Here is a 25,595-nt window from a genome sequence, read left to right as displayed (position 1 = left end):
TCTGTTGTGGGGAGGGGAAGGGAAAGGAGTTTGTAAGCCGCTCTGAGACACCAAGTGAAGGGCGGGGTATAAATCCAATCTCCTCTCCTCCTCCTCAAAATATGTGGCAGGGCGTGAGCTTTCGTAAGTCATTGTATCTGAAGAAGTGAGCAGTGACTCATGAAAGCTCATGCCCTGCCGCAAATTTTGTTAGTCTTTAAGGTGCTAGTGGACTCTTGCTCATTTCTGCTGATTCAGGGTAACTGCGCAGCAGCAGGCCAGTGGCCTTTTTTAAGTCAGTGGGCACTTTTGGGATCCTGACACAGCATGGTGGGTGCAGCCACAAAATGGCTGCCTTTGCTTGCCTTCAGTAACGCAGTGAAAAGCCTTGTCCTGTGGTGGCCGCTGCTGCTGAAGCGGCATTTTAAAATATCTGCACAGCCAATCAGATTTCCACTGGCTGCGGGGCAAAGTCCGCACTTGCTCCTACCCACTTTCTAAAAACACTTGATGGATGCAAGGAAAGGGACTCCTGATCTAGTCCATCTTGTTTCCAACAGTTGCTGGTGAGATGCCCCAGGGAAGTCAACAAGCCTCTGAAAACAGCCCTTACCTATTGAGTGTTCCCCAACATATGACAGCCAGAGGTATCCTGCCTCCGAACCTGGAGGCCCCATCCAGTTGTTGGGGGTAATAGCTCCCATGGACATGTCCACCATAAATCTATCCAGTACCTTTTTTAAATTGATGTAATCCGTTGGTCATCACCACATCTTGTGGCAGTGAGTTCCACAGTTCCTTTTATACTCCTTTTTGGCTGCTGTCACGCACACTAGCCAGTTTGGTGCAGTGGTTAAGTGTGTGGACTCTAATCTGGGAGAACCGGGTTTGATTCCCCACTCCTCCACTTGCACCTGCTGGATGACCTTGGGCAATCCATGGTTCTGGCACAGCTGTTCTTGAAAAAGAGCAGTTTCTGTCAGAGCACTCTCAGTCCTGCCTACCTCACAGGGTGTCTGTTGTGGGGAGGGAAAGGGAAAGGAGTTTGTAAGCCGCTCTGAGACTCCTTTGGGTAGTGAAGGGCGGGGTATAAATCCAATCTCCTTCTTCTTCTAAATATTCCACTTTCGATCTGCTTCCAGTGCACTTTCCAACTGGATTTTTTTCTGTGTGAACTGGCAAAATCCAGTTGGAAAATTCATTGAAAGTGGATTGAAGGTGGATTATTTGGTGTGTGCAGCCGCAGCCTTTGTCTGCCTGATGGGATGCTACTGTTCCATGCAAATGAAGCTGTGGATGGGATCAGCACATTTAAACCAGGGTTGTACAAAGGTGCCCTTTTCCTGTTCTTTTTGGGTTTTGTATGTTGGCAACCTTTTCATTCCTCCTTGTGGTTCTGCTTGTAGTTCAGATTGTTTTTTTCTTTCTTTCATGCCATTTTTATGCAATTGATGGGGGGGGGGAACACTTTGTAACAGTGATATTTCTGTTGAAAGAGGGCTGCCGTTTGATCGTGTCTTAGAGGAACCTGCGTCAGAAACTGTCAGAAACCATGACAGAAACTTCATGTGTTCACAGAATTCAGACACGTCGCTAAATAGATAGATATCTGCGTTGCAGAAAGCAACGTCTCTTGCTGCTGACTAAGTGGGCTGTACTCTTCAAAATCCATCATACATCTTAGAAAGACACTTTGGAGACGAGGTCCTTCTCATCTACACCACCTGGCACCTGGCAAGCATAGGCCCACAGTTTCTGATGTGCGCGGGACTTTTTGTATTGCAGCAACCAGGGGTCATTTTGTAGAAAAAGAGGTGCAGGAGCTCATTAGCATAACTCAAGAGCATAACTCATTTGCATATGCCACACACCCCGACATCACCGGAAGTGTGTCAGAAGGCAACACCCACCGCTCAGGCTCCACTGGACTGTTTTGGATTGCTAGCTATTGGGGGGTGGGGAGGAACGTGCAGATCTGTCCTCACAGAGGAGGGAGAGCTTGTACCTGAATAAAACTTGGTTTCAAAGGTGCCACTGGACTGTTCTGGACCAGGGGGTGGGGTGGGTCTCTGCAGCTTACCTGGCTGCTTCTTGCTCTGACTGAGGGCTGCTGGGGCTTGTTGCATGTGCCCGCCCCCTGGGCTCTTTACTGCCGGAGCTCTGCTCCTGCGCGCTCCTGCAGGAAATGACCCCTGGCAGCAATCAAGGCGGCCTGCTTAAGCAGTGATGGACCTGGGAGAACGGTCAGGATCTGAGCCAAGGACTTCAGATTCTTGTGACTCGGACTACTAAGTGCCCTAAGCCCATGGAGCTTGGGCCTCAGAAGACCTTAGGCTCAGGACTGTGCAGCATCAAGCTCTGTGACTGGTAGGCAGCATGAAGCCTCGGGATTGGTTGGGCTGGATACCAGGAGACTTGCTTGGTCAATGGATCGGTTTCATCTTCCTGCTGTGCTTCAGGCCGTATCCATCTGCAGCGTCAGCTACTGCTCTCGGGGGCCCTGCTCGAAGTCTACATTTGAGGAGGGATCTCCTTGGCTTGGCTCTGTCAAACTGGTTCCAATCCCTGTGCAGCTGCATACTGTCTAGTACGTGCAAGAACCCACGAAGAGTGAAGCCACTACAGGCAATGGTGGTCAGACTTGGTGGAAGGGAAGCTGCAGAACCTTGGATAGCTCCATGGCAGACAGCTTGTTGCAGTGGCTGCCGGAAGCCAGACTGCATTCTCAAATACTGGAGCAGGTTCAGATAGCTCCATCCAGGACCTGCCTTCCTAGGGCTAGAAGTGCTTCCTAAGGGGCCCATGGTGACGTGTGGTCTGGCTCATCTGTGGAGCCCTGGGATCTTCTACAGGTCCTCTGGCATCTCCAGGGAGGAGGATTTGGTGGTGGTGACCCTGGAGGCTGGTGGGAGAGCAGATCTTCTGGGAGCTTTGGCTACATCTTTGGGAAGAAGACTTGACTGGTCTGGGGCAGTGATACTCTGTATTCTTGGTGCTTGGGGGCAACATTGGGAGGGCTTCTGGAGTTCTGGCCCCACTGGTGGACCTCCTGAGGGCAGTTGGGTTTTGGCCACTGTGTGACACAAAGTGTTAGACTGGATGGGCCATGGGCCTTCATCCAACATGGCTTCTCTTATGTTCTTATGACTATTGCCAGTAGGGGTCAGGTCCAGAGGTGGTACTATCCTCCCCTGAAGTAGTGAAACCCCCCCAGAGGTTGAGTTACCCCACCTATTTTTCCCCCCAAGAGGGGTTGCTAGCTTGGCCAACTATGTACACCAGTATCAAGGGCTGGACTGGATGACTCCTCATCTGAATTTTGCTCAGTGGGCAGGGACATGAGATACTTGCTAAGAAGGCCTTGAGGACACCACTATGCTTCGTACCCCACGTGATATTGTCACAGTGTGATGGTGCCATAAGTTGCTTCTGATAGTGTAAAAACATGCTTCTGTTTCCCCACCTCTCCATTTCCAGTTTCAGTTCGTTTTGTTTGGAGCAAAATAATCCCCAGGTGTCATTAGTGTCGGTATTACGCGGTGCTAGCCCACTGCAGACAGAACACGGGTGCAAGAGTATCCAATAAGACTGGAGTCTTCAAGGCTTAGTGTAAAAGCTATTTACAGTTTATTTACAAAAGCCTTCACCAATAATTGCACAGACTGACATAATGCTCGCGCAGACACCCAATATTCACAAGAAGAAGAGTTACACAGCACACCACCATACTTATACATCCATTGACCAATCAGGGCCAATGCTGAGTCATGGTAATTAGCTCTGGCATGAACCAGCCAGAACCAGTTAGAGCCAGCTCTTCAGACACTCAGAGCTGTCAGCTCCTGTCACATAGATGCCACAGATCTACAGTCAGACTTAACTGCACATTAGAATGTTGACAATTAGGAGCCATCATGAGGACAGATCAAGATGGGTAGCCATGTCAGTCTGTCTGTAGCAGGAGAAAAGTGCAGGAGTCCAGGAGCACCTTCAAGACTGACATAATGAGGACAGTTCTTGCCACGTGTGCATTTATGTGCCACCGAGTCACTTAACGACTTACGGTGACCCCGTGATTTTAATGACCTCCCAAACATCCTGCCATTAACAGCTGTGCTCAAAGTTTTAGTCATCAAAAGGGTGCCCTGATGGATTATATGTGGTAGTAGCCGTTGACGGACTGATCCTCCATGAATTATTCAATTCAATTCAAATACCTTTAATTGGCATACAATATTAGAAGTATTTACCAATAATACAATCCAAAAGAAATTATAAAATAGATAGTCGTGGCTATGTCAGGCCTAACTCAAGTTGTCACAAGCTAGATTTGACCATACAAAAGATGCCTGAATCATAAAATAAATTGGCCTTTTAAACTTATAAATTAAGAATCATTAATATGGTCAGGTCACTCTTCCATGAATTTGTCTAATCCCCCCTTTTAAGCCACCAAAGTCCCATGGTGGTGCATTCCACAAATTACGCATTGTGTGAAGTCCTTCCTGTTGCCTGTGCTGAATTATTTATTTATTTATTGCATTTATATTCCACCTATCCCGTAAATGGGCTCAGGGCGGGTTACAACATTTCCATAAATACGATAAAGTTCTGAAACACATTATCAGCATATAAAAAGTCAACCATCATAGCTTGCTGTAGGGAGAGTCCGGCCCATTGACGTAGGTAGGTATGGCCTGTTATCAGTAAGCAACCTTGGGGTTAATTAACTGCCCATCCAGTTAACCTCGAGGTTAATTAACTGCCCATCCAGTCCTTTGGGATGTCCCCAAGTTCTAGTTTTATTTGCTTGTTTGTTTGATTCTGTTTGTATCCCGCCCTCCCCACAAGCGGTCTCAGGACAGGTTCCATCATAAAATTCACAATATAGCAATATAGCAATTGACAATATAGCAACTGACACTATAGCAATATAACAAATTGACAATTAAAATATCTAAAAATCTATCTAAAACCAGCAATCAATAAAAGACTGGTGCCTCGATAGATCTCAGTGAGAAGCAGTTGGTTCCCAGGTGGCCATTCCGATCTGAGGTCACTGGTAAAGGTAAAGGTTCCCTTGCTCGAAAGCCAGTCGAATCCGACTCTAGGGTCGCAGTGCTCATCTCCGTTTCAAAGCCGAAGAGCCAGCGCTGTCCGAAGACGTTTCCGTGGTCATGCGGCCGGCATGACTAAACACCAAGGCGCACGGAATGCTGTTACCTTCCCACCGAAGTGGTACCTATTTATCTACTTGCAATTTTGTAGGCCCTACGCAAATGTAATGGGTCCTGCTGGGCCCCGATTTCTAATGGAGAGGACGAACATGTTTCTCGTCTACACTTCCTCTATGCTGTGCATAAACGTATAAACCTTCATCGTGTTCTCTCCCCCACCCTCCCCAAATGGTAGTCTTTGTTTCATTTTTGTTTGAATGGGCGACACTCTCAGGGGTGAGCATTGAAGAGAACCTTCCTCTCTTGTTTTCTCCAGTGGTCCATGTCGCTGCACACCTGGTGAATGCCTTGAACTTCTCTGTGAACTACAGTGAAGAGTTTCTCCCACTTAATGCTGCCAGCTTCCATGGCGAGGTGAGCAGGAGGGACCGGTTTCTTTCTTCTGTAAACAAATTGTTCTCAGTCCTCGAAGGAACCTTTACGGAAGCATAGTTGGGTGCCCAGCGCTGTAGTCTTTCCGGGATCCATCGAGACTGGGCAAAGGTTACAGATGTTTTGCTGTGCCGCAGGAACGTATGAAACCTTAATCATGAATTTACCCAAAAAGAAAAAGGCTTGAAGTATGATATGGGGAGGGGCCGTGGCTTAGTGGCGAAGCATCTGCTTGGCATGCAGAAAGTCCCAAATTCAATCCCTGGCATCTTCGGTTAAAAGGACCAGGCAGTAGGTGATGTGAAAGATCTCCACCTGAGACCCTGGAGAGCTGCTGCCAGTCTGAGTAGACTATATGGACCTTGATGGACCAGTGGTCTGATTCAGCATAAGGCAGCCCCATGTGTTTGTTGTGTTCATGTGTGAGCTGTGTTTTGACACCACATCCACACGTTGTTAGATATTTTGCTACTTTAGTCAGGCAAGGAATCATTACAAAATCCAAGGATGTGTGCCTCCAGCCCTTCTAAGATGTATTTGTGTATTTATCATATGGAGAAATTACACACAGGAACCATATCATTATATAAAGTATGTAACCAAGTTGATACAACTAGTAGACAGAACTCTAGTTGTACAAGGACTCGTGGGCACTCAATTAAATTGCTGAGCCGTTGGGTTAGAACAGATAAAAGGAAGTACTTCTTCAAGCAAAAAGTGATTAACACTTGGAATTCACTGCCACAGGAAGTGGTGGCAGCTACAAGCATGGACGGCTTCAAGAGGAGATTGGATAAACATATGGAGCAGAGATCCATCAGTGGCTATTAGCTGCAACGTATAGATAGGAGCCTTCGGTCTGGAGCGAGTGATGCTCTGTATTCTTGGTGCTTGGGGGGTGGGCAACAGTGGGAGGGCTTCTAGTGTCCTGGCCCCACTTCTGGACCTCCTGATGACACCTGGTATTTGTGGCCACTGTGTGACAGAGTGTTGGACTAGATGGGCCATTGGCCTGATGCAACATTGGCTTCTCTTATGTTCTTACAAACTAATTCAGAGAAACACCATATTCAAGTCTAAGACTCTCATTGTTGACCCACACTTAAGAGGTGATATGGTGGTCAGACTTGGGTGACTTGCAGTTTAATGGGTAGCTTGGGGCCTGTCCGGTCCAGCCTTCCTCACAAGACTGTTGTGAAAATAAAATGGATGAAAGAAGAATCATGTACATTGACCTGAGTTCCTTGAATCAGATTTTAAAAAACCACACATAAGAGGGGCCAATCCTAAATAGAATTACACCATTCAAAGCCCATTGACCAACAGAGTTAGAAGAGAGGTAACTCTGTTTTGGATTAGAACAGAATTTGAGTCTAGTGGCACCCTTAAGACCAACAAAGTTTTATTCAAGGTATGAACTTTCATATGCATGCACACTTCCTCAGATCGTACGGATGTATCTGAGGAAGTGTGCCCTGCACATGAAAGCTTATACTCAGAATAAAACTTTGTTGGTCTTAAAGGTGCCACTGGACTCAAACTTTGTTCTATGGCTTCAGACCAATGTGTCTACCCACCTCGATCTGTTTTGGATTGCCCTGGAATATACTGGCTAAGGAATGGATTGTGATCCCTGCCAAAGCTCATGAAAGAATTCATGCTGTCTTTGTCTGCCTTCTAGGATCCCAGGAAGCTCCTGTTTGCTACGGGTAAGTCCGCGATAATGTCTGTACAGGGCTGTTGCTCAGCTTAAAGTTGTCAGACCTTTGCTTGCGAAATGGAAATTGACTATAATCTATTCTGCTCCAGAACTGGTGTCACGGTTCTTTCTGGGAACAAAGTAAGCCACTGGCAGTTATTTCTTCTTTTTCTAAAAAAAGGAAACGCCCAAGTCTTATTAACAATAACATGCATTCAGTTGCAAAACAATGTCATGTACTTAATTCCATCAGGATGAAGGCTTTGTAAACGCTTAATTTTCCAAAACGAAAGGTTGTAGATACGTTTTGCTATTCTTTCTGCCTTTTCTCAAACCTGTATGTGTTTACTGGGAAGTAGGCCCTGTTGTGTTCAATTGTACTTACTCCCTGGTAAATATGGGGGAGGGGCTGTGCCTTTAGTGGTAAAGCATCGGTTTCACATGCAGAAGGTCCCAAGTTCAGTTACATGGATTGCCTGGGTCTGATTGCAGGGCAGTACACATATACAGGAGCTGTGGTGGCTCAAGTGGTTAAGACACTGAACTGCAGGCTGTGGAAGGTCTGTAGTTCAGCAGTTTGAGACCCGGGTGCTTCATGACGGAGTGAGCTCCCGTCTCAAGTTCCAGCTCCTGCCAACCTAGCAGTTCAAAAGCAAGAAATTGCAAGTAGATAAATAGGTACCGCTTCGGTGGGAAGGTAACAGCATTCCATGTGCCTTGGTGTTTAGTCATGCCAGCCACATGACCACGGAAAAGTCTTTGGACAGCGCTGGCTCTTTGGCTTTGAAACGGAGATGAGCACCGCAACCCTAGAGTCGGATTCGACTGGCTTTCGAGCAAGGGAAACGTTTACCTTTACCTTTACATGTATACAAGGGTTCTTTATACTCTATGTATAAAGTAAAGGTAAAGGTTTCCCTTGCTTGAAAGCCAATCGAATCTGACTCTAGGGACCAGTACTCATCTCCATTTTCAAGCCGAAGAGCCAGTGTTGTCCAAAGACATTTCTGTGGTCATGTGGCCAGCATGACTAAACACCGAGGCGCACAGAACGTTGTTAACTTCCCACCGAATTGGTACCTATTTATCTACTTGCAATTTCTTGCTTTCTAACTGCTGGGTTGGCAAGAGCTGGGGCCAGAGATGGGAGCTCACTCCGTCACACAGCACTAGGGTCTCGAATGGCCAAACTACAGACCTTTTGGTTTGCAGCTCAGTGTCTTAACCTCTGAGCCACCATGGCCCTCAACTCTTATGTATATGAGGGTGAAATTGCAAGAGATACCCATGGAAGGAAGAGACCTTTTGATTGAATAAATGGAGCTTTTATTGTAAATGAATGCAAAGCTCACACGACTCACTCATGCAAAAATAATAACAACAGATCAACACACACAGAGCTAGGAAACATTGAGGTGATCGATAGTGACAAGATGGGGGGTTGATTTTAGATAGGGCAGTATTCACCTGATCCTGGGTTCCTGAATCCACATGGCTGACCAGTGGTTCATGTCAAAGGCTCAGACAGAGTCTGAGGGTACACTCTTACGGGCGCCTCAAGAGCTGTACAAAAGTTGAGGCGTGGAGTGCCAGTTTAAATATATTTTTTACGGAGCCAGGGGTGAGCTGGCCCAGGGTGTAATGAGTAGCCGGATTAAGTTGGGTACGTGCAGGATGCTTGGCTTGAATTGCCGAGGTTGGGAAAGTCGCCAATGTTTGCATTTCTGTGTGTCAGTGGCTTGGTGTGGAGTGGGGAAGGGTGCTAGACTCTCGAAATTACTTTGAAAGAGACAGTGCCATTTACCAGGGCGATGCCGGGGTCAGAGAAGATAGGATTAGGGATTAGTACGGAGAGGCTGGCTGTCTCTGTTGATTGAGTCAGTCCTGTGCGCATGCTCGCTCGCAGTCAATGTTCCCTCTAAGGTGTGGAGGAAGTCTTGTGAGCAAAAATTCTATTTTGTGAGCTCCTGGCATTCATGTTGTGAGCGAGCAATTTGGCTACTGCATAACTTAGCTTGCTCTGGAGCCATCCTTCCTGAGCTAAGACAAAAATGTGTGAGCTGGTGGCTAAAAAACTGTGAGCTAGCTCACACTAACTCATCTTAGAGGGAACACTGCTCACAGTCCTGCTTGGCTCGGTTCCTCCTGAGCCTGTCACGCTGGTTCAAAATGGAGTCTTTTCTGGCGCCATGTTGCAAGCCATAGTTCTGATAAGAGCTGTCCTTGAAAAAAGAGCAGTTTCTGTCAAGAGCTCTCTCAGCCCCGCCTCCCTCACAGGGTGTCTGTTGTGGGGAGGGGAAGGGAAAGGAGTTTGTAAGCCGCTCTGAGACACCTTTGGGTAGTGAAGGGCAGAGTATAAATCCAATCTCTTCTTCTTCTTCTTCCTGTGAATATAGGGCAAAACTTTTTCCGAAGCTTCTATGATCTTGGGAGTTCCATGCGCTGGAGCGTCCAGCAATGCCTTCGGGGTAGTTGTGCTAAAATCCAAATACCTTCTTCCTTTGTGGGTGTCTTGTAAAGTTAAGGCTGCAATCCTAAGGGTACTTTCCTGGGAATAGGCGCCATCAATTTACATAAGGTTTACTTCTGAGTAGACCTACTTAGCCTTGTTCCCCCAGCTAAGCATGGAAAGCCGTGGATAAATGTGTAGCCATTCAGATGCAGAATGTGCAAGAGCTATGCATCATTTCTTTGGTCCCCCCACCTCCTTTCTTTTTATGATTTTTCATTTCTTGGACCACCAACTTTGATAGTTAAATGCCAATCAATTTAAAACGCCTCCCCGCTGTCGAGCCTAGATGCGGATTAGCGGTCTTCCCTGTTGAGCTCTAATGGATAGGCGGTAATTTGGGGGCAACATTGATCTGTTTTGCAGGTTAATGCTAACGCCTTTTGTGTTTCACAGTCAGCAAATGGCGTTTCATATGTCTGAGTCCCTTTTTCACTGATGGACTTTCTAATCCTTTTTGTCGGGGAGGAGGGAGAGGGATTTTTTCCTCTGTCTGCCACCCGGCCAGCAGAATTTAAAATAAGGTGCTTTGATGAGCTGCTGCATTGAAAGTCAGTGTCGCGTAATGGCAAGGAAATGTGATGTGCAAGCTGGCAGGTTCTTGGTTCGAATCTTATCGCTTCTAGGAACTTGGCACTGCCTTGCGGTCTCGGCCTTCTGCCTGCAATATGGAAACGGTAAATCGCAGGCTAGCATAGTCCATGCAAAAATGTTTGGTCTTTTAATGTCTGTTGTGTTCTGGTGGAAAGTACCCTCAAGTCACAGCTGACATATGGTGACCTTGTGGGGTTTTCAGGGCAAGAGACGTTCAGAGGTGACCTGCCATCGCCTGCCTCCGTGTCACGATCCTGATATTCCTTGGAGGACAAAAAGTAGAATTTTTGCTCACAAGACTCTATAGCTTAGAGGGAACATTGGTCACAGCTGACATATGGTGACCTTGTGGGGTTTTCAGGGCAAGAGACGTTCAGAGGTGGCCTGCCATCGCCTGCCTCCGTGTCACGATCCTGATATTCCTTGGAGGTCTCCAGTGTTCCCTCTAGCTGTGGGGTCTTGTGAGCAAAAATTCTACTTCGTGAGCTACTGGCATTAGAGTTGTGAGCGAGCGATTCGGCTACTGCATAAATTAGTTTGCTCTGGAGCCCCATCCTTCCTGAGCTCAGACAAAAATGTGTGAGCCGGAGGCTAAAAAACTGTGAGCTAGCTCACACTAACTCAGCTTAGAGGGAACACTGGAGGTCTCCCATCCAAATATTAGCCAGGGCTGTTCCTGCTTAGCTTCCAAGATCTGCCAAAATCGGGCTAGCCTGGGCTAGTGAAGCAGAATTCTGCATTGTAACTGTACACGTAGGGGACACGTCAGAGGGATTTAATTTCTGTGCACTCTCTCTCCCTCTTGTTTTTTTCTCTTTGTTTCCCCTGGAAGTACCTGCAGCCTCACCCTTTACCTGCTCTCCTATCCAGTTACCACCCTCTTTGTTTTTCTCTGCACTGTGTTCAGCTTTCCCTCCCCTTGGCAGCCCCTCCACCTTCTGTCCCTCTCACCTACACACCTTGCTGTACTCCTCCCGACAGCCTCTGCCCCCTCTCACTCACCTGCCTTCAGCTTTCCCTTTTCGGTTCTTCCTCTCTCAAGTTTTGTCTTCTGTTCCTGCTGTCTTTTATTTATTTATTTATTTATTTATCAAACTTGTACCCCGCCCTCCCCGCAAGCGGGCTCAGTGCGGCTTCCATAAAAACATAAATACATTAAAATACACAATATTCGACCACAATGAAACGTTACAAAAACAAAGTGCTGGCGGCTGATTAAATTAGTCTAGATGGTACATTACAGGGATAGATTTCCACTGCCCAGATGTTCCATGATGTCACTGCTCATAATCAATTTGATGTTAAGACCACGGGCCAGGCCTGCTGTAATGGCTTGCAGTAGCGCCTGCAGTAGTGGCGGCCCCTAGTTGAACGCCTTTTGTAGTTTACTCCCCCACCCCAGGCGCTGCAGTAACCCAGGCTTCGAAGTGTCAACCGTGCTGATTGAGGTTGCCTAACAACCCCTGAATGGCCACCAAGATCACTCTGTAGTTTTGCGAAATTTTCGTAGCCCAGCTGGTCTCGCAGGTTCCAAGTCCAGGTCACGCAGGCAGGAGCAGGTCAAAGGAATATTCACAGCGTAGTCCAAACAGTCCAAGGTCAGTTGTTACAGTCAGAGAGAGTCCAAAAGCAGAGTCAAGCCGGTCCAAGAGTCACAGGAGTAGAGCAGAGTCAGGAGTTGTGGTCGCAGGATTCACTGTGAGGTAACGTGTTGCTTCCACAAGTTGGCCACAGCTCACACCCAGCTTTATGTAGCTTTCCCCTAATGCTGCTGGCTAGTTAGCAAGGGCTCCTGCAATGACTCATCTTGTAGCTGTCGACGGGCTATTAATCTTCTACTCTGTCTGCATTCATGCAATCGCCTTCTGCTCTTAGCCCTTCTTCTTTCTATGAGCGGGGGGGGGGAATCTGGGGGAGTCGTGGGTGCCTCCGGAGGTCCTTGCTCCCTGACTTCAGCCGGCTCAGTATTATCTGACTGGAATTCCTGAGTGTCCTCTACTCTGAGGTCCTCTTTTGCCACGCTGGACTCAGGCTTGACTTCTGAGGAGTCCTTATGCCCACTGAGCTCCAGTTGCCAATCAGATTGGTCAGGCTTCAAGTCAGACTGGTCCTCACCCTGGCTGGGCTCAGGCCGCAAGTCCGAGTCTGGCTGCACCTCAGGCTGAGGCTGACCAATGACAGAAATCTCGGTAGCATTGCTTCTCTTATTTTCCTTTTTATAACTCCCCCCCATACATATTTATTTACATTTTATTTTTTTTGCAAACCTGGGGCTTCCTCTGGGCTTCTAGAAAAACATTCCACATCTGTACATGGCCTCACTGTGCAGATATTTTGATCTACGCTCTAAGGCCGCTGATCAGAATTAGATGTAATGATAATACGTATAACAGTGCAACTGTACGTGGAGTTACACCCTTCCAAGTCAGTGACATTTTTAAAAAGGTAAAAAGCCCGGTAGCACCTTTAAGACTAACAAACTTTATTGTAGCATAAGCTTTCGAGAAACACAGCTGTCTTTGTCAGATGCAACTGACGAAGAGAGCTGTGCTTCTCGAAAGCTTATGCTACAATAAAGCTTGTTAGTCTTAAAGGTGCTATAGGGCTCTGAAGAGAGCTTGAATGGAGACATATGTGCGAAGAACTTCTCCAAAAATACTTTCCTCCCTTTCTCAAAATGCTAGAACTTGAGTACATCCAATGAAGCTGATGGGCAGTAGATGCAGGACAAACAACAACAACAACAACAAAAACCCTGTTTCTTCACTTGGCTGTAATGAATCCGTGGAATTCATAGCCACAATTGATTTTATTTTTATCTTTTTTGCTGTCAGGTTATAGCTGGCTCTAGGGTATTCTTGGTAAAAATATAGTTAAGCAGAGATTAAATCAGCAGAGCAGTGAGTGAGAGACTGAATCCATGTGTATGTTTGTAAAAATATAAACATTTACTAGAAAACTAACATGGGGAAAAGGTGAACAGGATGCAGAAATAACAAAGCACTAGATCCCTACATCTTTACTGCTAAGAAGATGCTACAGGAACAGGAATGGTGTCTCTTCTTCTCCAACACACAAAGGCAGTAAAAAGGGACCTCAATATGCTAAATAGCCAATACATTGATTTCCAATCATAGGGCTAAAGTTTGGGTCATTAAAAAGACTTCCCACAAGATCCCCGGGCTTTTCTACTTAGCAAACAGATTGGGTGCAATAAACATGTGACTTCCTGTTGACTAATACAAACAAAGTTAACTCTGTAATTACTGAAGTGTTTTTTAACTTGCTAAACCCAACACTGACTTATGGCGACCCTGTAGGGTTTTCAAAGCAAGAGACATTCAGAGGTGGTTGGCCATTGCCTGACTCAACCCTGGCATTCCTTGGAGGCCTCCCATCAAAATACTAGCCAGGACCGGCCCTGCTTAGTTTCCAAGATCTGATGAGACCAGGCTAGCCTGGGCTATCCAAGTCAGGGCCATCAGATGATAGTTGAGGGTCAAAACAGAGGACCATTAGATTGGTTGGCTGTAGATGGGGACAAGACAAATTCACGGTGGGAGGAGAGGTCCATCAGTGGCTAGATGGAGCCTCCTTGTTCAGAATTTAGTACTGGGAGGCAATAACAAGAGAAGGCTTTGGCCTCCATGCTCCATGCCCTTCTTGTAGGTATTCCAGGGACATCTGGTTGGCCATTGTGTGGACCAGGATGCTTGCCTGAATGGACCATGGGACTGATTCAGTCCCGCTGCTCTAAATCTCAACATACCAGGATACAACCATACAAATGCATGCTCCGAATGGTTTACTGCATGCAGGGGCGGGGGAAAGAAAGAAAGAATTATTTTCCATGCATGGCCTGGAAAGATCTCAGATGCAACTTTTTTCAAGGCCTTGGCTCCTTTCAGGTCAACGCTGCTAGATCTAAGATCCTAGATAGCTCTGATGGCAGGATTCTCCTTAAGATCTGCTTGTGAATCCTATCCTTGCAGTTGGAAGTGGAGCAAAGCTGGGCAGAGTAGTCTCTCCTAATGATTTTGGTTGTGCCATATGTTAAAGTCTGAAGAATTCTAGGCACTGATGGAGGAGCTGCTTAAGCTGGAAGAAGTCTTCTCCGATGGGAGAAAAGCTTCAGGTTTCGTTGAACGAAGGGGTAATGGCTGGCACGAGGTCTGGGCATCATGTGCTTCCACCTCAGAAGCACTAAATATCCAAACGTTATCTTTCAAAATTCGGTCGAGGTGGTACCTTACCCCACAGAAGCTGCATCGTTTCTGTAGAAAGATTCTCAATATATGTTGGGGGAAAATGTAAACGGGTGGGATCTTCCTATCATCGTTGGTCACAATGCCCAGCCATTCACAGTTATGGGATGAAGTACTTACGGCCTGTACCACCCCACCAGCGCGGGGCTAGAACTGACAGCAAGTACTTATGGCCTGTACCACCCAAGATCTGTACCACCCTGAGGCACTTGGAGGCAGGGTGAGATTTAAAAAAAACAACATAGAAGTGGGTGAGAGAGAATCCTCGCATGCCCACGTCTCCATGGACAGTGATGATCTTTGATCAGGCGAGTGAACGAACCCATGCCTTCCCATTTCTCATCTTGCTACTCTTTCCTTTTTGCTCTTCTGTTCCAGTCCTCAAACTGCCCAGGCGATGTTCTCTCTCTCTCGTACGATCTACTTTGGGAATCAACAACATCTGTGTTTGCTTCTTGCTAAATCCAGAGTTAGGTTTTTTAGTAGCTACTAAAAATACAGTCTACTCAGCCCCCGTTGTTAAACAATATAGAAAACCCCTTTTGATTGTCTGGCATTTAGTTGTCCTTTGTTCTTTGCAGGGTTTCCAACTATGACATCTTCTCGTACACGCACAACCTCTTTTTCGTCTTCTATTTGCTGCTGATGTTGCACGTTTCAGGGTAAGTCGAGAGACGCCAGCTCATGGACCGCGGTGTGCCATGAAAACGACTGATAGGACAGCTGAGAACTGAAATGGATGAGATGGAGGTCGGCCCATGACTTTTAAAGAGCAGTTTCAGATACGTGGGGTCCCTGCTTTGGATCAGGACCATGTTGCTTGGACAGGGGACATGGAGTTTAACCCTGTCCTTGCCTGTCTTTAAAGGAGTTAGTAACAGTGCAGGGTGTGGCATGTTTCTGTTGGCACTGCCATACGGAGGGAGTAGAAGACTTAAACCCATTTTCTCCACTCAGCCATAGCTGGAATTTCCCTTATAAAATGAATGAAGAGATCCTTGTCTGTTCCTTCAGTATTTTGCTTTAAGAAACTCCCATCACTTTTGAACTCCCTCTTCCTTTAAGTATTTCTGACCGTGGTATTCTGCCCAGCATAACTTTAAGTTTGTCAAAATTTGCTTTCCTGAAGTCCATCCTATATGTCTGACTATGTACAGCTTTTCCCTTCCCCAAGACTGTAAACCCCAAGATTACATGGTCACTACTACCCAGGGTGCCCACTGCTTTCACCTCGTCAAACAGTTCTTCCCTGCTGGTAAGAGTCGAGTCCAAGATAGCAGATCCCCTTGATTCCCTCTCCACTTTCTGGAAAATGAAGTTGTCAGCAAGACAAGTCAGGAATTTATTGGGCCTTTCATTTTTAGCAGAGTTGAACTTATATCCGGGTAACTGAAAGCATCCATGGCCACCATGTCCCGTCTCTTTAAGAACTTTGTAATCGGTTCTAGGAGTGTCTCATCCAACTCCTCTGCCTGGCTTGGTGGTCTATAGCAGACCCCCACCATAATATCAGCATTATTTCTTACTCCTTTTATTTTTACCCAGAGACTCTCAACTGGATTTTCTTGCTCAGATTCAGAGATCCTTGTCTGAGAGCCAGTTTGGTGTAGTGGTTAAGTGCGCGGACTCTAATCTGGGAGAACCGGGTTTGATTCCTCACTCCTCCACTTGCAGCTGCTGGATGACCTTGGGCAAGCCATAGTCCTGTCAGAGCTGTTCTTGAAAGAGCTCTCTCAGCCCCACCTACCTCACAGGGTGTCTGTTGTGGGGAGGGGAAGGGAAAGGAGTTTGTAAGCTGCTCTGAGACTCTGAGTGAAGGGTGGGGTATAAATGCAATCTCCTCCTCCTCCTCTTCTTCTTCGTCTTCTTCTTCCTCCAGTGTCTTTTCTGCCTTGAGATAGCCCATTCTGACCCTGAGTGCTGTAGTGGTTAGAGTGTGGAACTGAGGCACAGGGGACGCCTAGGTTCAAATCCCTGCTGGCTATAAAACTTATTGGGCGACTTTGGGACAGGAAGCTTGTCCTACCTTGCTGGATGGTTGTGACATAATCAAGGAGGGGAGATCTGTGTATGCCATCCTGAGCTCTTTGGAGGAAAGCCGGGATAGTGCAGGGCTAGAGTTCGAAAGGTTCGAGTCCCCACTCTGTGCTCTGAGACTCTGAGTGAAGGGTGGGGTATAAATGCAATCTCCTCCTCCTCCTCTTCTTCTTCACCTTCTTCTTCCTCCAGTGTCTTTTCTGCCTTGAGATAGCCCATTCTGACCTTGAGTGCTGTAGTGGTTAGAGTGTGGAACTGAGGCACAGGGGACGCCTAGGTTCAAATCCCTGCTGGCTATGAAACTTATTGGGTGACTTTGGGACAGGGAGCTTGTCCTACCTTGCTGGGTGGTTGTGACATAATCAAGGAGGGGAGAACTGTGTATGCTGTCCCGAGCTCTTTGGAGGAAGGCCGGGATAGTGCAGGGCTAGAGTTCGAAAGGTTCGAGTCCCCACTCTGCCATGGAAGGTCACTGAGTGACCTTGGGCCAGTCGCATTCTCTCAGCCTGACCTACCTCACAGGGCTGTTGTGAGGATAAAATGGAGGAGAGGAGAATGATGTAAGCCGCTTTGGGTCCCCATCGGACAGGAAGTTGGGGTATAAATAGGTAGGTAAATAAAAATGGAAAAGAAAAGAACAGATCAAGTCACTTTTCTGGAGCTCTACTTTGCAGGGTATTTCAAGAGAATAGTCTGACACTATTTCAGTGCTCCTGTGAATTGTTGAAGGTGAGCTGGCTGTTGGTTTGAAAGGAATGGAACCAAATGCGATGTTGGTTTAAAACAGCTAAATGTGTTCAAGCAAGTGATGGAAGACCCTGCGCACATACCCCAAGGGCCCTCCTTATCCCCCCGGATTGAAGATGAAACAGGGCCCCGCGACGCCCAAAGAAATTCAGGAGAAAAATTTAGTTTGTCACATTAAAAATAGATGAGCAGTGCAGACCTAAGCAGTTATATACCCTTCCAAGCCGCTAGCTTTCATTCAACTGAGAAATGGTGTAACTCCATTTAGAATTGCATTTTAGATGTATTTGCTGATTAGCTCCATTAATTAATCAGCACTTCCAGCGTAGGTTTGTATGATGTATACTCAGTGGGTTGTGATGCTCTGAAGCCCTGAAGCAAGGTGTGCTCAGCCCACCCAGATAGTTTCCGGCTTGTTTTGGAAGGGTTTATTAATGGCATCTATCTAGTGCCTCCCATTAGATTTATGGGCGAGATCAGCTCTAGAGAACTGAATATCTCTTGCTTCTGTCTGGTGCTTTCTCTCTTCATGCCAATGAACGCTTTAGGATGAATGAGGATTGAAAACTCACAGCTATGTCCTGCAGAGCTGACTAATCCTGTTCATGATTACAGCAAGATAACGTCTCTGTGATGTGTGCATACTGCGGAAAGCCGCTGTATAAATGCTTTGCGTGATTGTTATTATTATTATTATCTTGCCCTGAAGTCACAGCTGACTGAGAGCCAGTTTGGTATAGTGATTAGGAGCGCAGACTCTAATCTGGGAGAACCGGGTTTGATTCCCACTCCTTCACATGCAGCTGCTGGTGTGACTTTGGGTCAGTTACAAGTTCTTTCAGAGCTGTTCTCTCACGAGGAGTTCTCAAAAGAGCTCTGTGAGTCCCACCTACCTCACATGTGAAGGGGATTATAAGCCGCTCTGAGACTCCTTTGGGTAGTGAAGGGTGGGGTATAAATCCAATCTCTTCTTCTTCATCATCTGGCAACCTCATAGGGTTTTCAAGGTAAGAGACGTTCAGAGGTGGTTTACCATTGTCTGCCTCTGCGCATAGAGGTGGTTTGCCATTGTCTGCTTCTGCGCATCGATCCTGGAATTCCTTGGTGGTCTCCCATCCAAGTACTTACCAGGTCCAGCCCTGCTTAGCTTCTGAGATCTGACAAGTTCAGACTAGCCTGGGCCATCTAGGTGAGAGCCAGTGTGATTATTAAACTACAGTAATTCTTTGCACCAAGTTCCCTGCTTCCAACAGGAGATTCAGGGTCAGGGGATTAGCCAGGAATTCGGCGGGCATAGTGGGATCTGGGAGAAATCAGAACAGACGAAGAAACCAGAGAGGAGAATCTAGACTGAGTGAGTTCTAAGAAACCAGTTCAAAGGACTGACTCTCGGCCTACCTGCCTGCAGCCACTTCTGCTTATAAGGACTGCTAAGAGCTGTCCCACAAGCTCAAATGGACTCCGGGGAGCCTGCACTCCACGGCAGGGTGGGGCTAACACGGACCTGCAGAAAGAAGAGGGGTATTCTTGACTGCTACCTGCACAGCTAAAAAACATATTGTAATGATAAAGGTTAGAATGTTGTTTTACAAAACGGGCAAGTTTCTAGTCCATAAGGCTTTGGTAATAAGCTTGGATGTCTGTCGTCAGTGCAAACCGGGCTCCTCTCCCTTTTGCTTCCGACTGGTTTTTTAGTCACAGCAGCTGCCTGGGGTGTCAATAGCAGCAGGAGGATATGAACAAACATAAAATCCGTGCCTGTTAAAAATTCTGAAAGGAGAGCTGGGAGGGTTTCTCAAGGGGGTGGGAAAAGCCCACCCCTACCGTGAAAGCAGCAGCAAGCGAAAGAGGCTCCTTGGAACAGCATCATAAGAACATAAGAGACGCCAATGTTGGATCAGGCCAAAGGCCCATCCAGTCCAACACTCTGTCACACAGTGGCCAGAAATACCAGGTGCCATCAGGAGGTCCACCAGTGGGGCCAGGACATTAGAAGCCCTCCCACTGTTGACCCCCCCCCCCAAGCACCAAGAAGACAGAGCATCACTTGCCCCAGAGCCCCTATCTATACCTTGTGGCTAATAGCCACTGATGGACCTCTGCTCCATATGCATCCACGTGCCATGTTCCCCTGCTGTACTCTGCTGGTGCCACTCCTTTCCCCTTCCTGCATCAATGCAAAAGGGCCAACTTGAAGAGAATCTTGCTGGGCCCTCCTGCGGCTTGCCTGTCTTCTTCTCCCCCAACAGCTGATCCACAGTTGAGCTTTATTGCAAAGCCCTGTTAAAGGGCTAGAAAGGGGTAGGGAAACACCGGAACAGACCACTGCCATATTGAAGGTGGTGCTAAGCTCCACCCCCTCCATGGATTGGCTACGGGCAGACCTCTCTATTTTGTGCTATTTCCCCTTTAAGTAGGGGAAGGCCCTGGGAACCCCATTAGCAAGGCTGCCAGCTCTGGACTGTGAACTTCCTGGAGATTGTGTGGGGGTGGAGCCTGAGGAGGGCAGGATTTGGGGAGGGGAGAGACCTAAATGGGGTCTAATGCCGTAGAGTCCATGTTGGGATCTGTGTGCAAGATCAAAGATCATCACTGACATCCTGAAAGGGTTAACGTGCTTGTTTGTGCTTGCTAATCCCTAGTTCGTTAGCTTCAGGGCCAGTAGAGAAGTCTGCACGTTCACCAGAGTATCAGTGTCAATATGCGTAATGACTTGGTATTGGAATGCTCTGTTGGCTAATCAATAGATTTGAGGATGTTGCCAGGGGTGGGGGCTTCGGATAACTTTTACTGCCTTTGTTCTCACTCTTGCTTGGGGCACATAGACAGGAGTTATAGTCACAGAGACTATGAGAGAGCTAGGCAGGATGTTTATTGTTTTGATCTCCTGGTTCCCTTTTTTCCTGACTATGTAGTAAACTCTTCCTTTTAAAGCGAATGCACACGTTTGTCGCTGTGTTTCTTTTACTCTGTGCTATATTAAATACCCAGCAGTCCACCTACCAAAGCAGCCATTTTCTGCAGGGGAACTGATCTCTTTTACCTGCAGACCAGTGGTAATTCCAGGAGATCTCCAGCTGTCACCTGGAGACTGGCAACCCACCCATGAGCTGTGCTTGGAAGGAAGAAGAAGAAGAAGGATTGGATTTATACCCTGCCCTTCACTACCCGAAGGAGTCCCAGAGCAGCTTACAGTCTCCTTCCCCTTCCCCTCCCCACAACAGACACCCTGTGAGGTAGGTGGGGCTGAGAGAGCTCTTTTGAGGACTGCTCTTGAGAGAACAGCTCTGAGAGAACTTGTGACTGACCCAAGGTCACACCAGCAGCTGCATGTGGAGGAGTGGGGAATCAAACCTGGTTCTCCCAGATTAGAGTCCGCACACTAAACACCTCACCAAACTGCCTTTGTGCCATAGCTCGCCAATAAAATGGGGGCATGCTGTGTTCCATCTGTGGAAAAGTGGAAGCCAGATAAACTTTTAAAATGTAAGGGTTTTTTAGATGAAGGAAAGCTAAAGGAAGGAGTGGTAGGATAGAGGCCAGGAAGGGTTGCCAGTCTCCAGGTGGTGGCTGGAGACCTGGAATTACAACTCGTCTCCAGATTACAGAGATCAGTTCCCAACTTCCCCTAGAGGAAATTGCTGCTATGGAACGTGGGCTCTGTGGCACTGTACCCCACTGAGGCCCCTCCTCTCCCCAAATCCTGCCCTCCCCAGGGTCCCCCTCCAAAAACTCCAGGAATTTCCCAACCAAGAGATTGGATTTATACCCCGCCCTTCACTCGGAGTCTCAGAGCGGCTTACAAACTCCTTCCCCTCCCCACAACAGACACCCTGTGAGGTGGGTGTGGCTGAGAGAGCTCTGACAGAAACGGCTCTTTTTCAAGGACAGCTCTTGTCAGAACTATGGCTTGCCCAAGGTCATCCAGCAGCTGCGAGTGGGGAATCAAACCCTGTTCTCCCAGATTAGAGTCCACGCACTTAACCATGACACCAAACTGGCTACACCAAGTGAGGACCAGGTAGCAGGTGATGTGAAAGACCTTTCTCTGCCTGCGGCCCTAGAGAGCTCGCCCATTCTGAGTAGACAAGACTGACCTTGATGGACGGGGTCCAATTCGGTATCAGGAAGCGTCACGTGTCCTCTCCAAGGTTCCCTCTAAGCTGCGGAGTCCTGTGAGCCAAAATTCTACTTTGTGAGCTCCGGGCATTGAAGTTGTGAGTGAGCCATTTGGTTGCTGCATAAATTAGTTTGCTTTGAGGCCATCCTTCCTGAGCTAGAGCAAAAATCTGTGAGCTGGGGGCTAAAAAACTGTGAGCTGGCTCACACCAACTAAGCTTAGAGGGAACACTGTTCACAACCCCCACATCTCCAAAAGTTGCACATTGAGGGGGCGGGGGGAGCATGGTAGGTGACTAATGTTTGGTAGGAGACCGAACTGCCTGCTCCTCCGAGTTTTGCAGACAAAAGCCATGCTGGCTCCTCCCCAGACGCATCCTCTCGAGAGATGACTCAGACCAAGGAGGGTTTCTGGAAACCTTGTGGGGCCATGTCCTCAGATGTCGTTAATCTCCCTCCTGCTTTTTGCTTCATTGGGGTTTTGCCAGCTTGCTCTGCCCGGGGAAACAGCTGGGACCATGAGGTTTGCATCCTCCCCCCCACATCAAGAGCCAGATGGGCAAAACATTGTCTAAGACTTCAGGCCTCACCGACTTGGGCTCCAGGCCAGACGTGCCACTTAGTCACAGAGGCTTGGACCTCAACAGGGACCAATAAATGGGCTTGTTTTTTTAAAAAAGGCAATGGATACAAGGCAAGTTCCTAACAATATTCCCTCCTTCCTCCCTGCTCCAAATGTTGTGTTAGTATAAGCGGCAATGGATACAAGGCAAGTTCCTAACAACATTCCCTCCTTCCTCCCTGCTCCAAATTTTTTGTTAGTATAAGTAACATAAGAAGAGCCCTACTGGATCAGACCAGTGGTCCATCTAGTCCAGCATCCTGTCTCACACAGTGGCCAACCAGTTCCTCTGGAGGGCCACCAACAGGGCAGAGAGGACGAGGCCTTCCCCTGATAAGAACCTAAGAAAGAGCCCTGCTGGATCAGACCAGTGGCCCATCTCATCCTGTCTCACACAGTGGCCAACCAGTCCTGATGTTGCCTCCTGGCTCTGGGACTCGGAGGCTTCGTGCCTCTGGATGTGGAGGTCCCCCTCAGTCACCATGGCTAGTAGTCATTGATAGACTTAGCTTCCATGAATCTACGTAATCCCCCTTTAAAGCTGTTTATTCCTGTGGCCCTCACTACATCCTCTGGCAGCGAATTCCACATTTCAGTCACTCTCTGTGTAAAGAAGGGTTGATTTCCTGTTTTGGCTGAGGTTAGCTAAGGCACAAATTGAGACGATTCCAGATCATGGGATGAGCTGTGTTGCAGGTCCTTGACTTTTTCCAGTCAATTCTAAGCCTGATCCTGTGAAGGTGAGGCTTTGGAGCGAATGCTGGAGCATCTGCTTGGCATGCAGAAGGGTCCTAGTTCAGTCTCTGGCCTCTTCTCAGTCAAAGGACCAGGTCATAAGTGACACAGAGACGGCTGAGGTTAGCTAAGGCACAAATTGAGATGAGTCCAGATCATGAGGTCTGCCCGAGACCCTGGAGATCTGCTGCCAGTCAGAGTAGACGCAGGGTCTGACTCCGCATAAGGCGCCTTCATGTGAGTTTCAAATGCCTGCAAACATTTTGAGCTGGTGACCGTTATTACTGGGCCCATGTGCCTTTGTGCACCTGCAGAATTGATTTGTGACTGGGGTAATATATCGATAGCCCAGACCTCCATAGGGTAATAGAGAATTAAGATTTTAATAAACAGAGGCACCCATTCGCTTCTGTGGCAAAGCCATTGGGAATCAGGGTTTTGTTTGTTTTTGTTTCCTGCTTTCCTGCAGCATCCTGGTACATTTGTGCACCTCCGGGGGGTTCTTTGACTTTTCCGTGAGCTTTCTGAAACCTGCTTTGCTGCCAAGTTTTGGGAAATATTACAGTAAACCTAGATGGCTGTTGCTCGGGTGGGAAATTAGGATTGTATTACCCACACGGCAGCCATTTTTGCTGGCCCTGTCCCCATGACAACCATGGAGAGAGGGAGGGCTTCTTTATATTTTTACAAATCACCTCTAGAACATTGCTGTATTGACAGACTATTATAACAATAGAAACAGGTTTTCTGAATTCTCAGGTTTCATTTTTAAAAAAGTTAATCTCTGGCCCTTTCCTTTGTGTAAGGCATATCCTCACATTCACAGTAGTAGGAGATGGAGACTTAAATTTTAAATGATATTATGTTACCAGTGTTTTAAAAAATTGCAAATGCCCAGGTTGCTCAGGAGAGAGAGCTGGACATGGGAAATAAACTGATTCTCTTAGTTGAAGCATGACAACTAATGGGTTATTGTTTGTTATTTACTTACTTCATTTATACCCTACCTTTCTACCCATTGGGGACCTAAAACAGCTTGCATAATTCTCCTCTCCTCCATTTTATTCTCAGAACAACTCTGTTAGGTTGGTTAAACTGAAAGTATAGGATTGGCCCTAGGTCACCTCGCAAGCTTCCCTGGGAGAGGGGAGATTCGAAACTAGGTCTCCTAGATCCTAGTCTAACACTCTAGTCGCTGCACACTTACCACATAAACAATGGAGTTAATGATGTGGACTCCTCTGGATAAAGTCAAGAGGATTATTATAGCTGATTACATCAAAAGGCAGTTTGGGTAAATGAGACCCACCTAAGGGCAGTGAGGGCAATGAAGGTTGAAGGTAAGTGATGCCAAGCAAAGCCAGCAGCTACAGGAACAAAAGACTACCAAACAGCCTTGATACAATGGGAATATTTAATGAAGCGAGCACATCCTTTTCGGGAACTCATAAAGCTGCACTAAAGGTGCTGATTTCAATGCAGATGTTGAAACTGGAGAATGTGTTTACCGCAGCACTAATTTCATAGAGAGGGAATGCGAGATTGTGCATCCTCCATTTTCCCCCTCTGGTCCTGGTCCAGGATTTCAGTAGCTTTAATTATTTGCTATTGTACTCAGTATGTTTTCTTTAGAAGGGGGAAAGTGTTTGTGGGGGGGGGGAGGAAAAACCACTGAGAAATAAAGATGTTTAAATCTCTCCTCAGTGTTTCACGGCTCAACTCTTCATGTCTGCCTTGGGGGGCCGAAACTGGCTTTCCCTGTAGATCTCCTCCCCCTCTTGACTCCTAGCTGTGCCTTCAAAACCAGAGCCCCTTCATTTTAATATAAATAGAACTTCGAAACCAATAAAGCAACATGTGTCTCAGAAATATTATTTCTGCCCAGACCAATATTGGCCCCTTGCTTCGACGGAGGAGCCTAGCTTCCCTCCCCCTTCCTTTCCTCCTTTCTCAAGCGTGGTCTCCCCGCTAGCCATAATGTTAAAAGGAACTACGGGCGCTTTCTCTGCCTTTGGTAATGTACCTCTGTTCTGAGGCGGCTTCTGTCGAAGGCTGAATTACTGAACGGAGGGGCAGGAAGGCATGTTTGGAGGACTTTTTTTTGTTTGTCTAAAAGAAAGCTGTGGTAATTACAGCCAAGGAAACAATGCCGTTAATTTCACCTCAGAGTTCTGCAGGCTTTATTTTTTTGGGGGGGCCTTTCACAAAAGGCTCCACTGCTAATGTAGTGAGGAAATATCCGATGGGCTGGAGCCATACCGGGAATGAAAGGTTTCACAAAAAAGAATGGGCTTACTTTAATTCACAAGCCAGTGTGTTCCAGAGGTGGAGGGTGGGTAACAATCTGGGTTTTTCCCTCCCAAACAGGAGGACCACCAGTCTCTTTGGTACAAGCCCAGGAGTGTAATTTTGGGTTTGAGGATGAGGGTGAAGAGAGTTGTGTGTGTGGGGGGGGGAAATCACAGCAAAGTTTAGAATTTTGTTCTTGGATCACTATATCTAATAGCCAAGTGGCCCCCTCCGTGCGGATATCTATATCTGCACTTCGGGGGCACTTGGGGGGCAGGGAGAGTTTTGTGCACTCTTGAGGCAGTCCCCAGGGGTGCACAAAAATCTGAAAACTAAAAAAATATATCGGGGGGATGTTTAAATCCCCCCGAAAGTGCCAGAGCGTTCGTGC

The 25,595-nt window shown here is 47.3% G+C and overlaps 1 protein-coding gene across 1 annotated transcript in view; it reads left to right on the top strand.

Annotated features, from left to right (window-relative positions):
* NOX4 (NADPH oxidase 4) overlaps positions 1 to 25,595 on the top strand; it is a 190,418-nt gene that overhangs the window by 34,836 nt on the left and 129,987 nt on the right. The window contains exons 5-9 of the mRNA XM_015421963.1: positions 5,473 to 5,570; positions 7,270 to 7,297; positions 8,934 to 8,954; positions 11,261 to 11,289; positions 15,217 to 15,317. Of these exons, the coding sequence (XP_015277449.1) occupies positions 5,473 to 5,570; positions 7,270 to 7,297; positions 8,934 to 8,954; positions 11,261 to 11,289; positions 15,217 to 15,317 (277 nt within the window). The remainder of the gene's footprint in view (positions 1 to 5,472; positions 5,571 to 7,269; positions 7,298 to 8,933; positions 8,955 to 11,260; positions 11,290 to 15,216; positions 15,318 to 25,595) is intronic.

This window comes from Gekko japonicus, unplaced genomic scaffold (assembly GCF_001447785.1).
Source record: "Gekko japonicus isolate JY-2015 unplaced genomic scaffold, Gekko_japonicus_V1.1 scaffold900, whole genome shotgun sequence".
In the NCBI taxonomy this organism is placed as follows: Eukaryota; Metazoa; Chordata; class Lepidosauria; order Squamata; family Gekkonidae; genus Gekko; species Gekko japonicus.
This window is presented reverse-complemented; position numbering and strand designations above follow the sequence as displayed.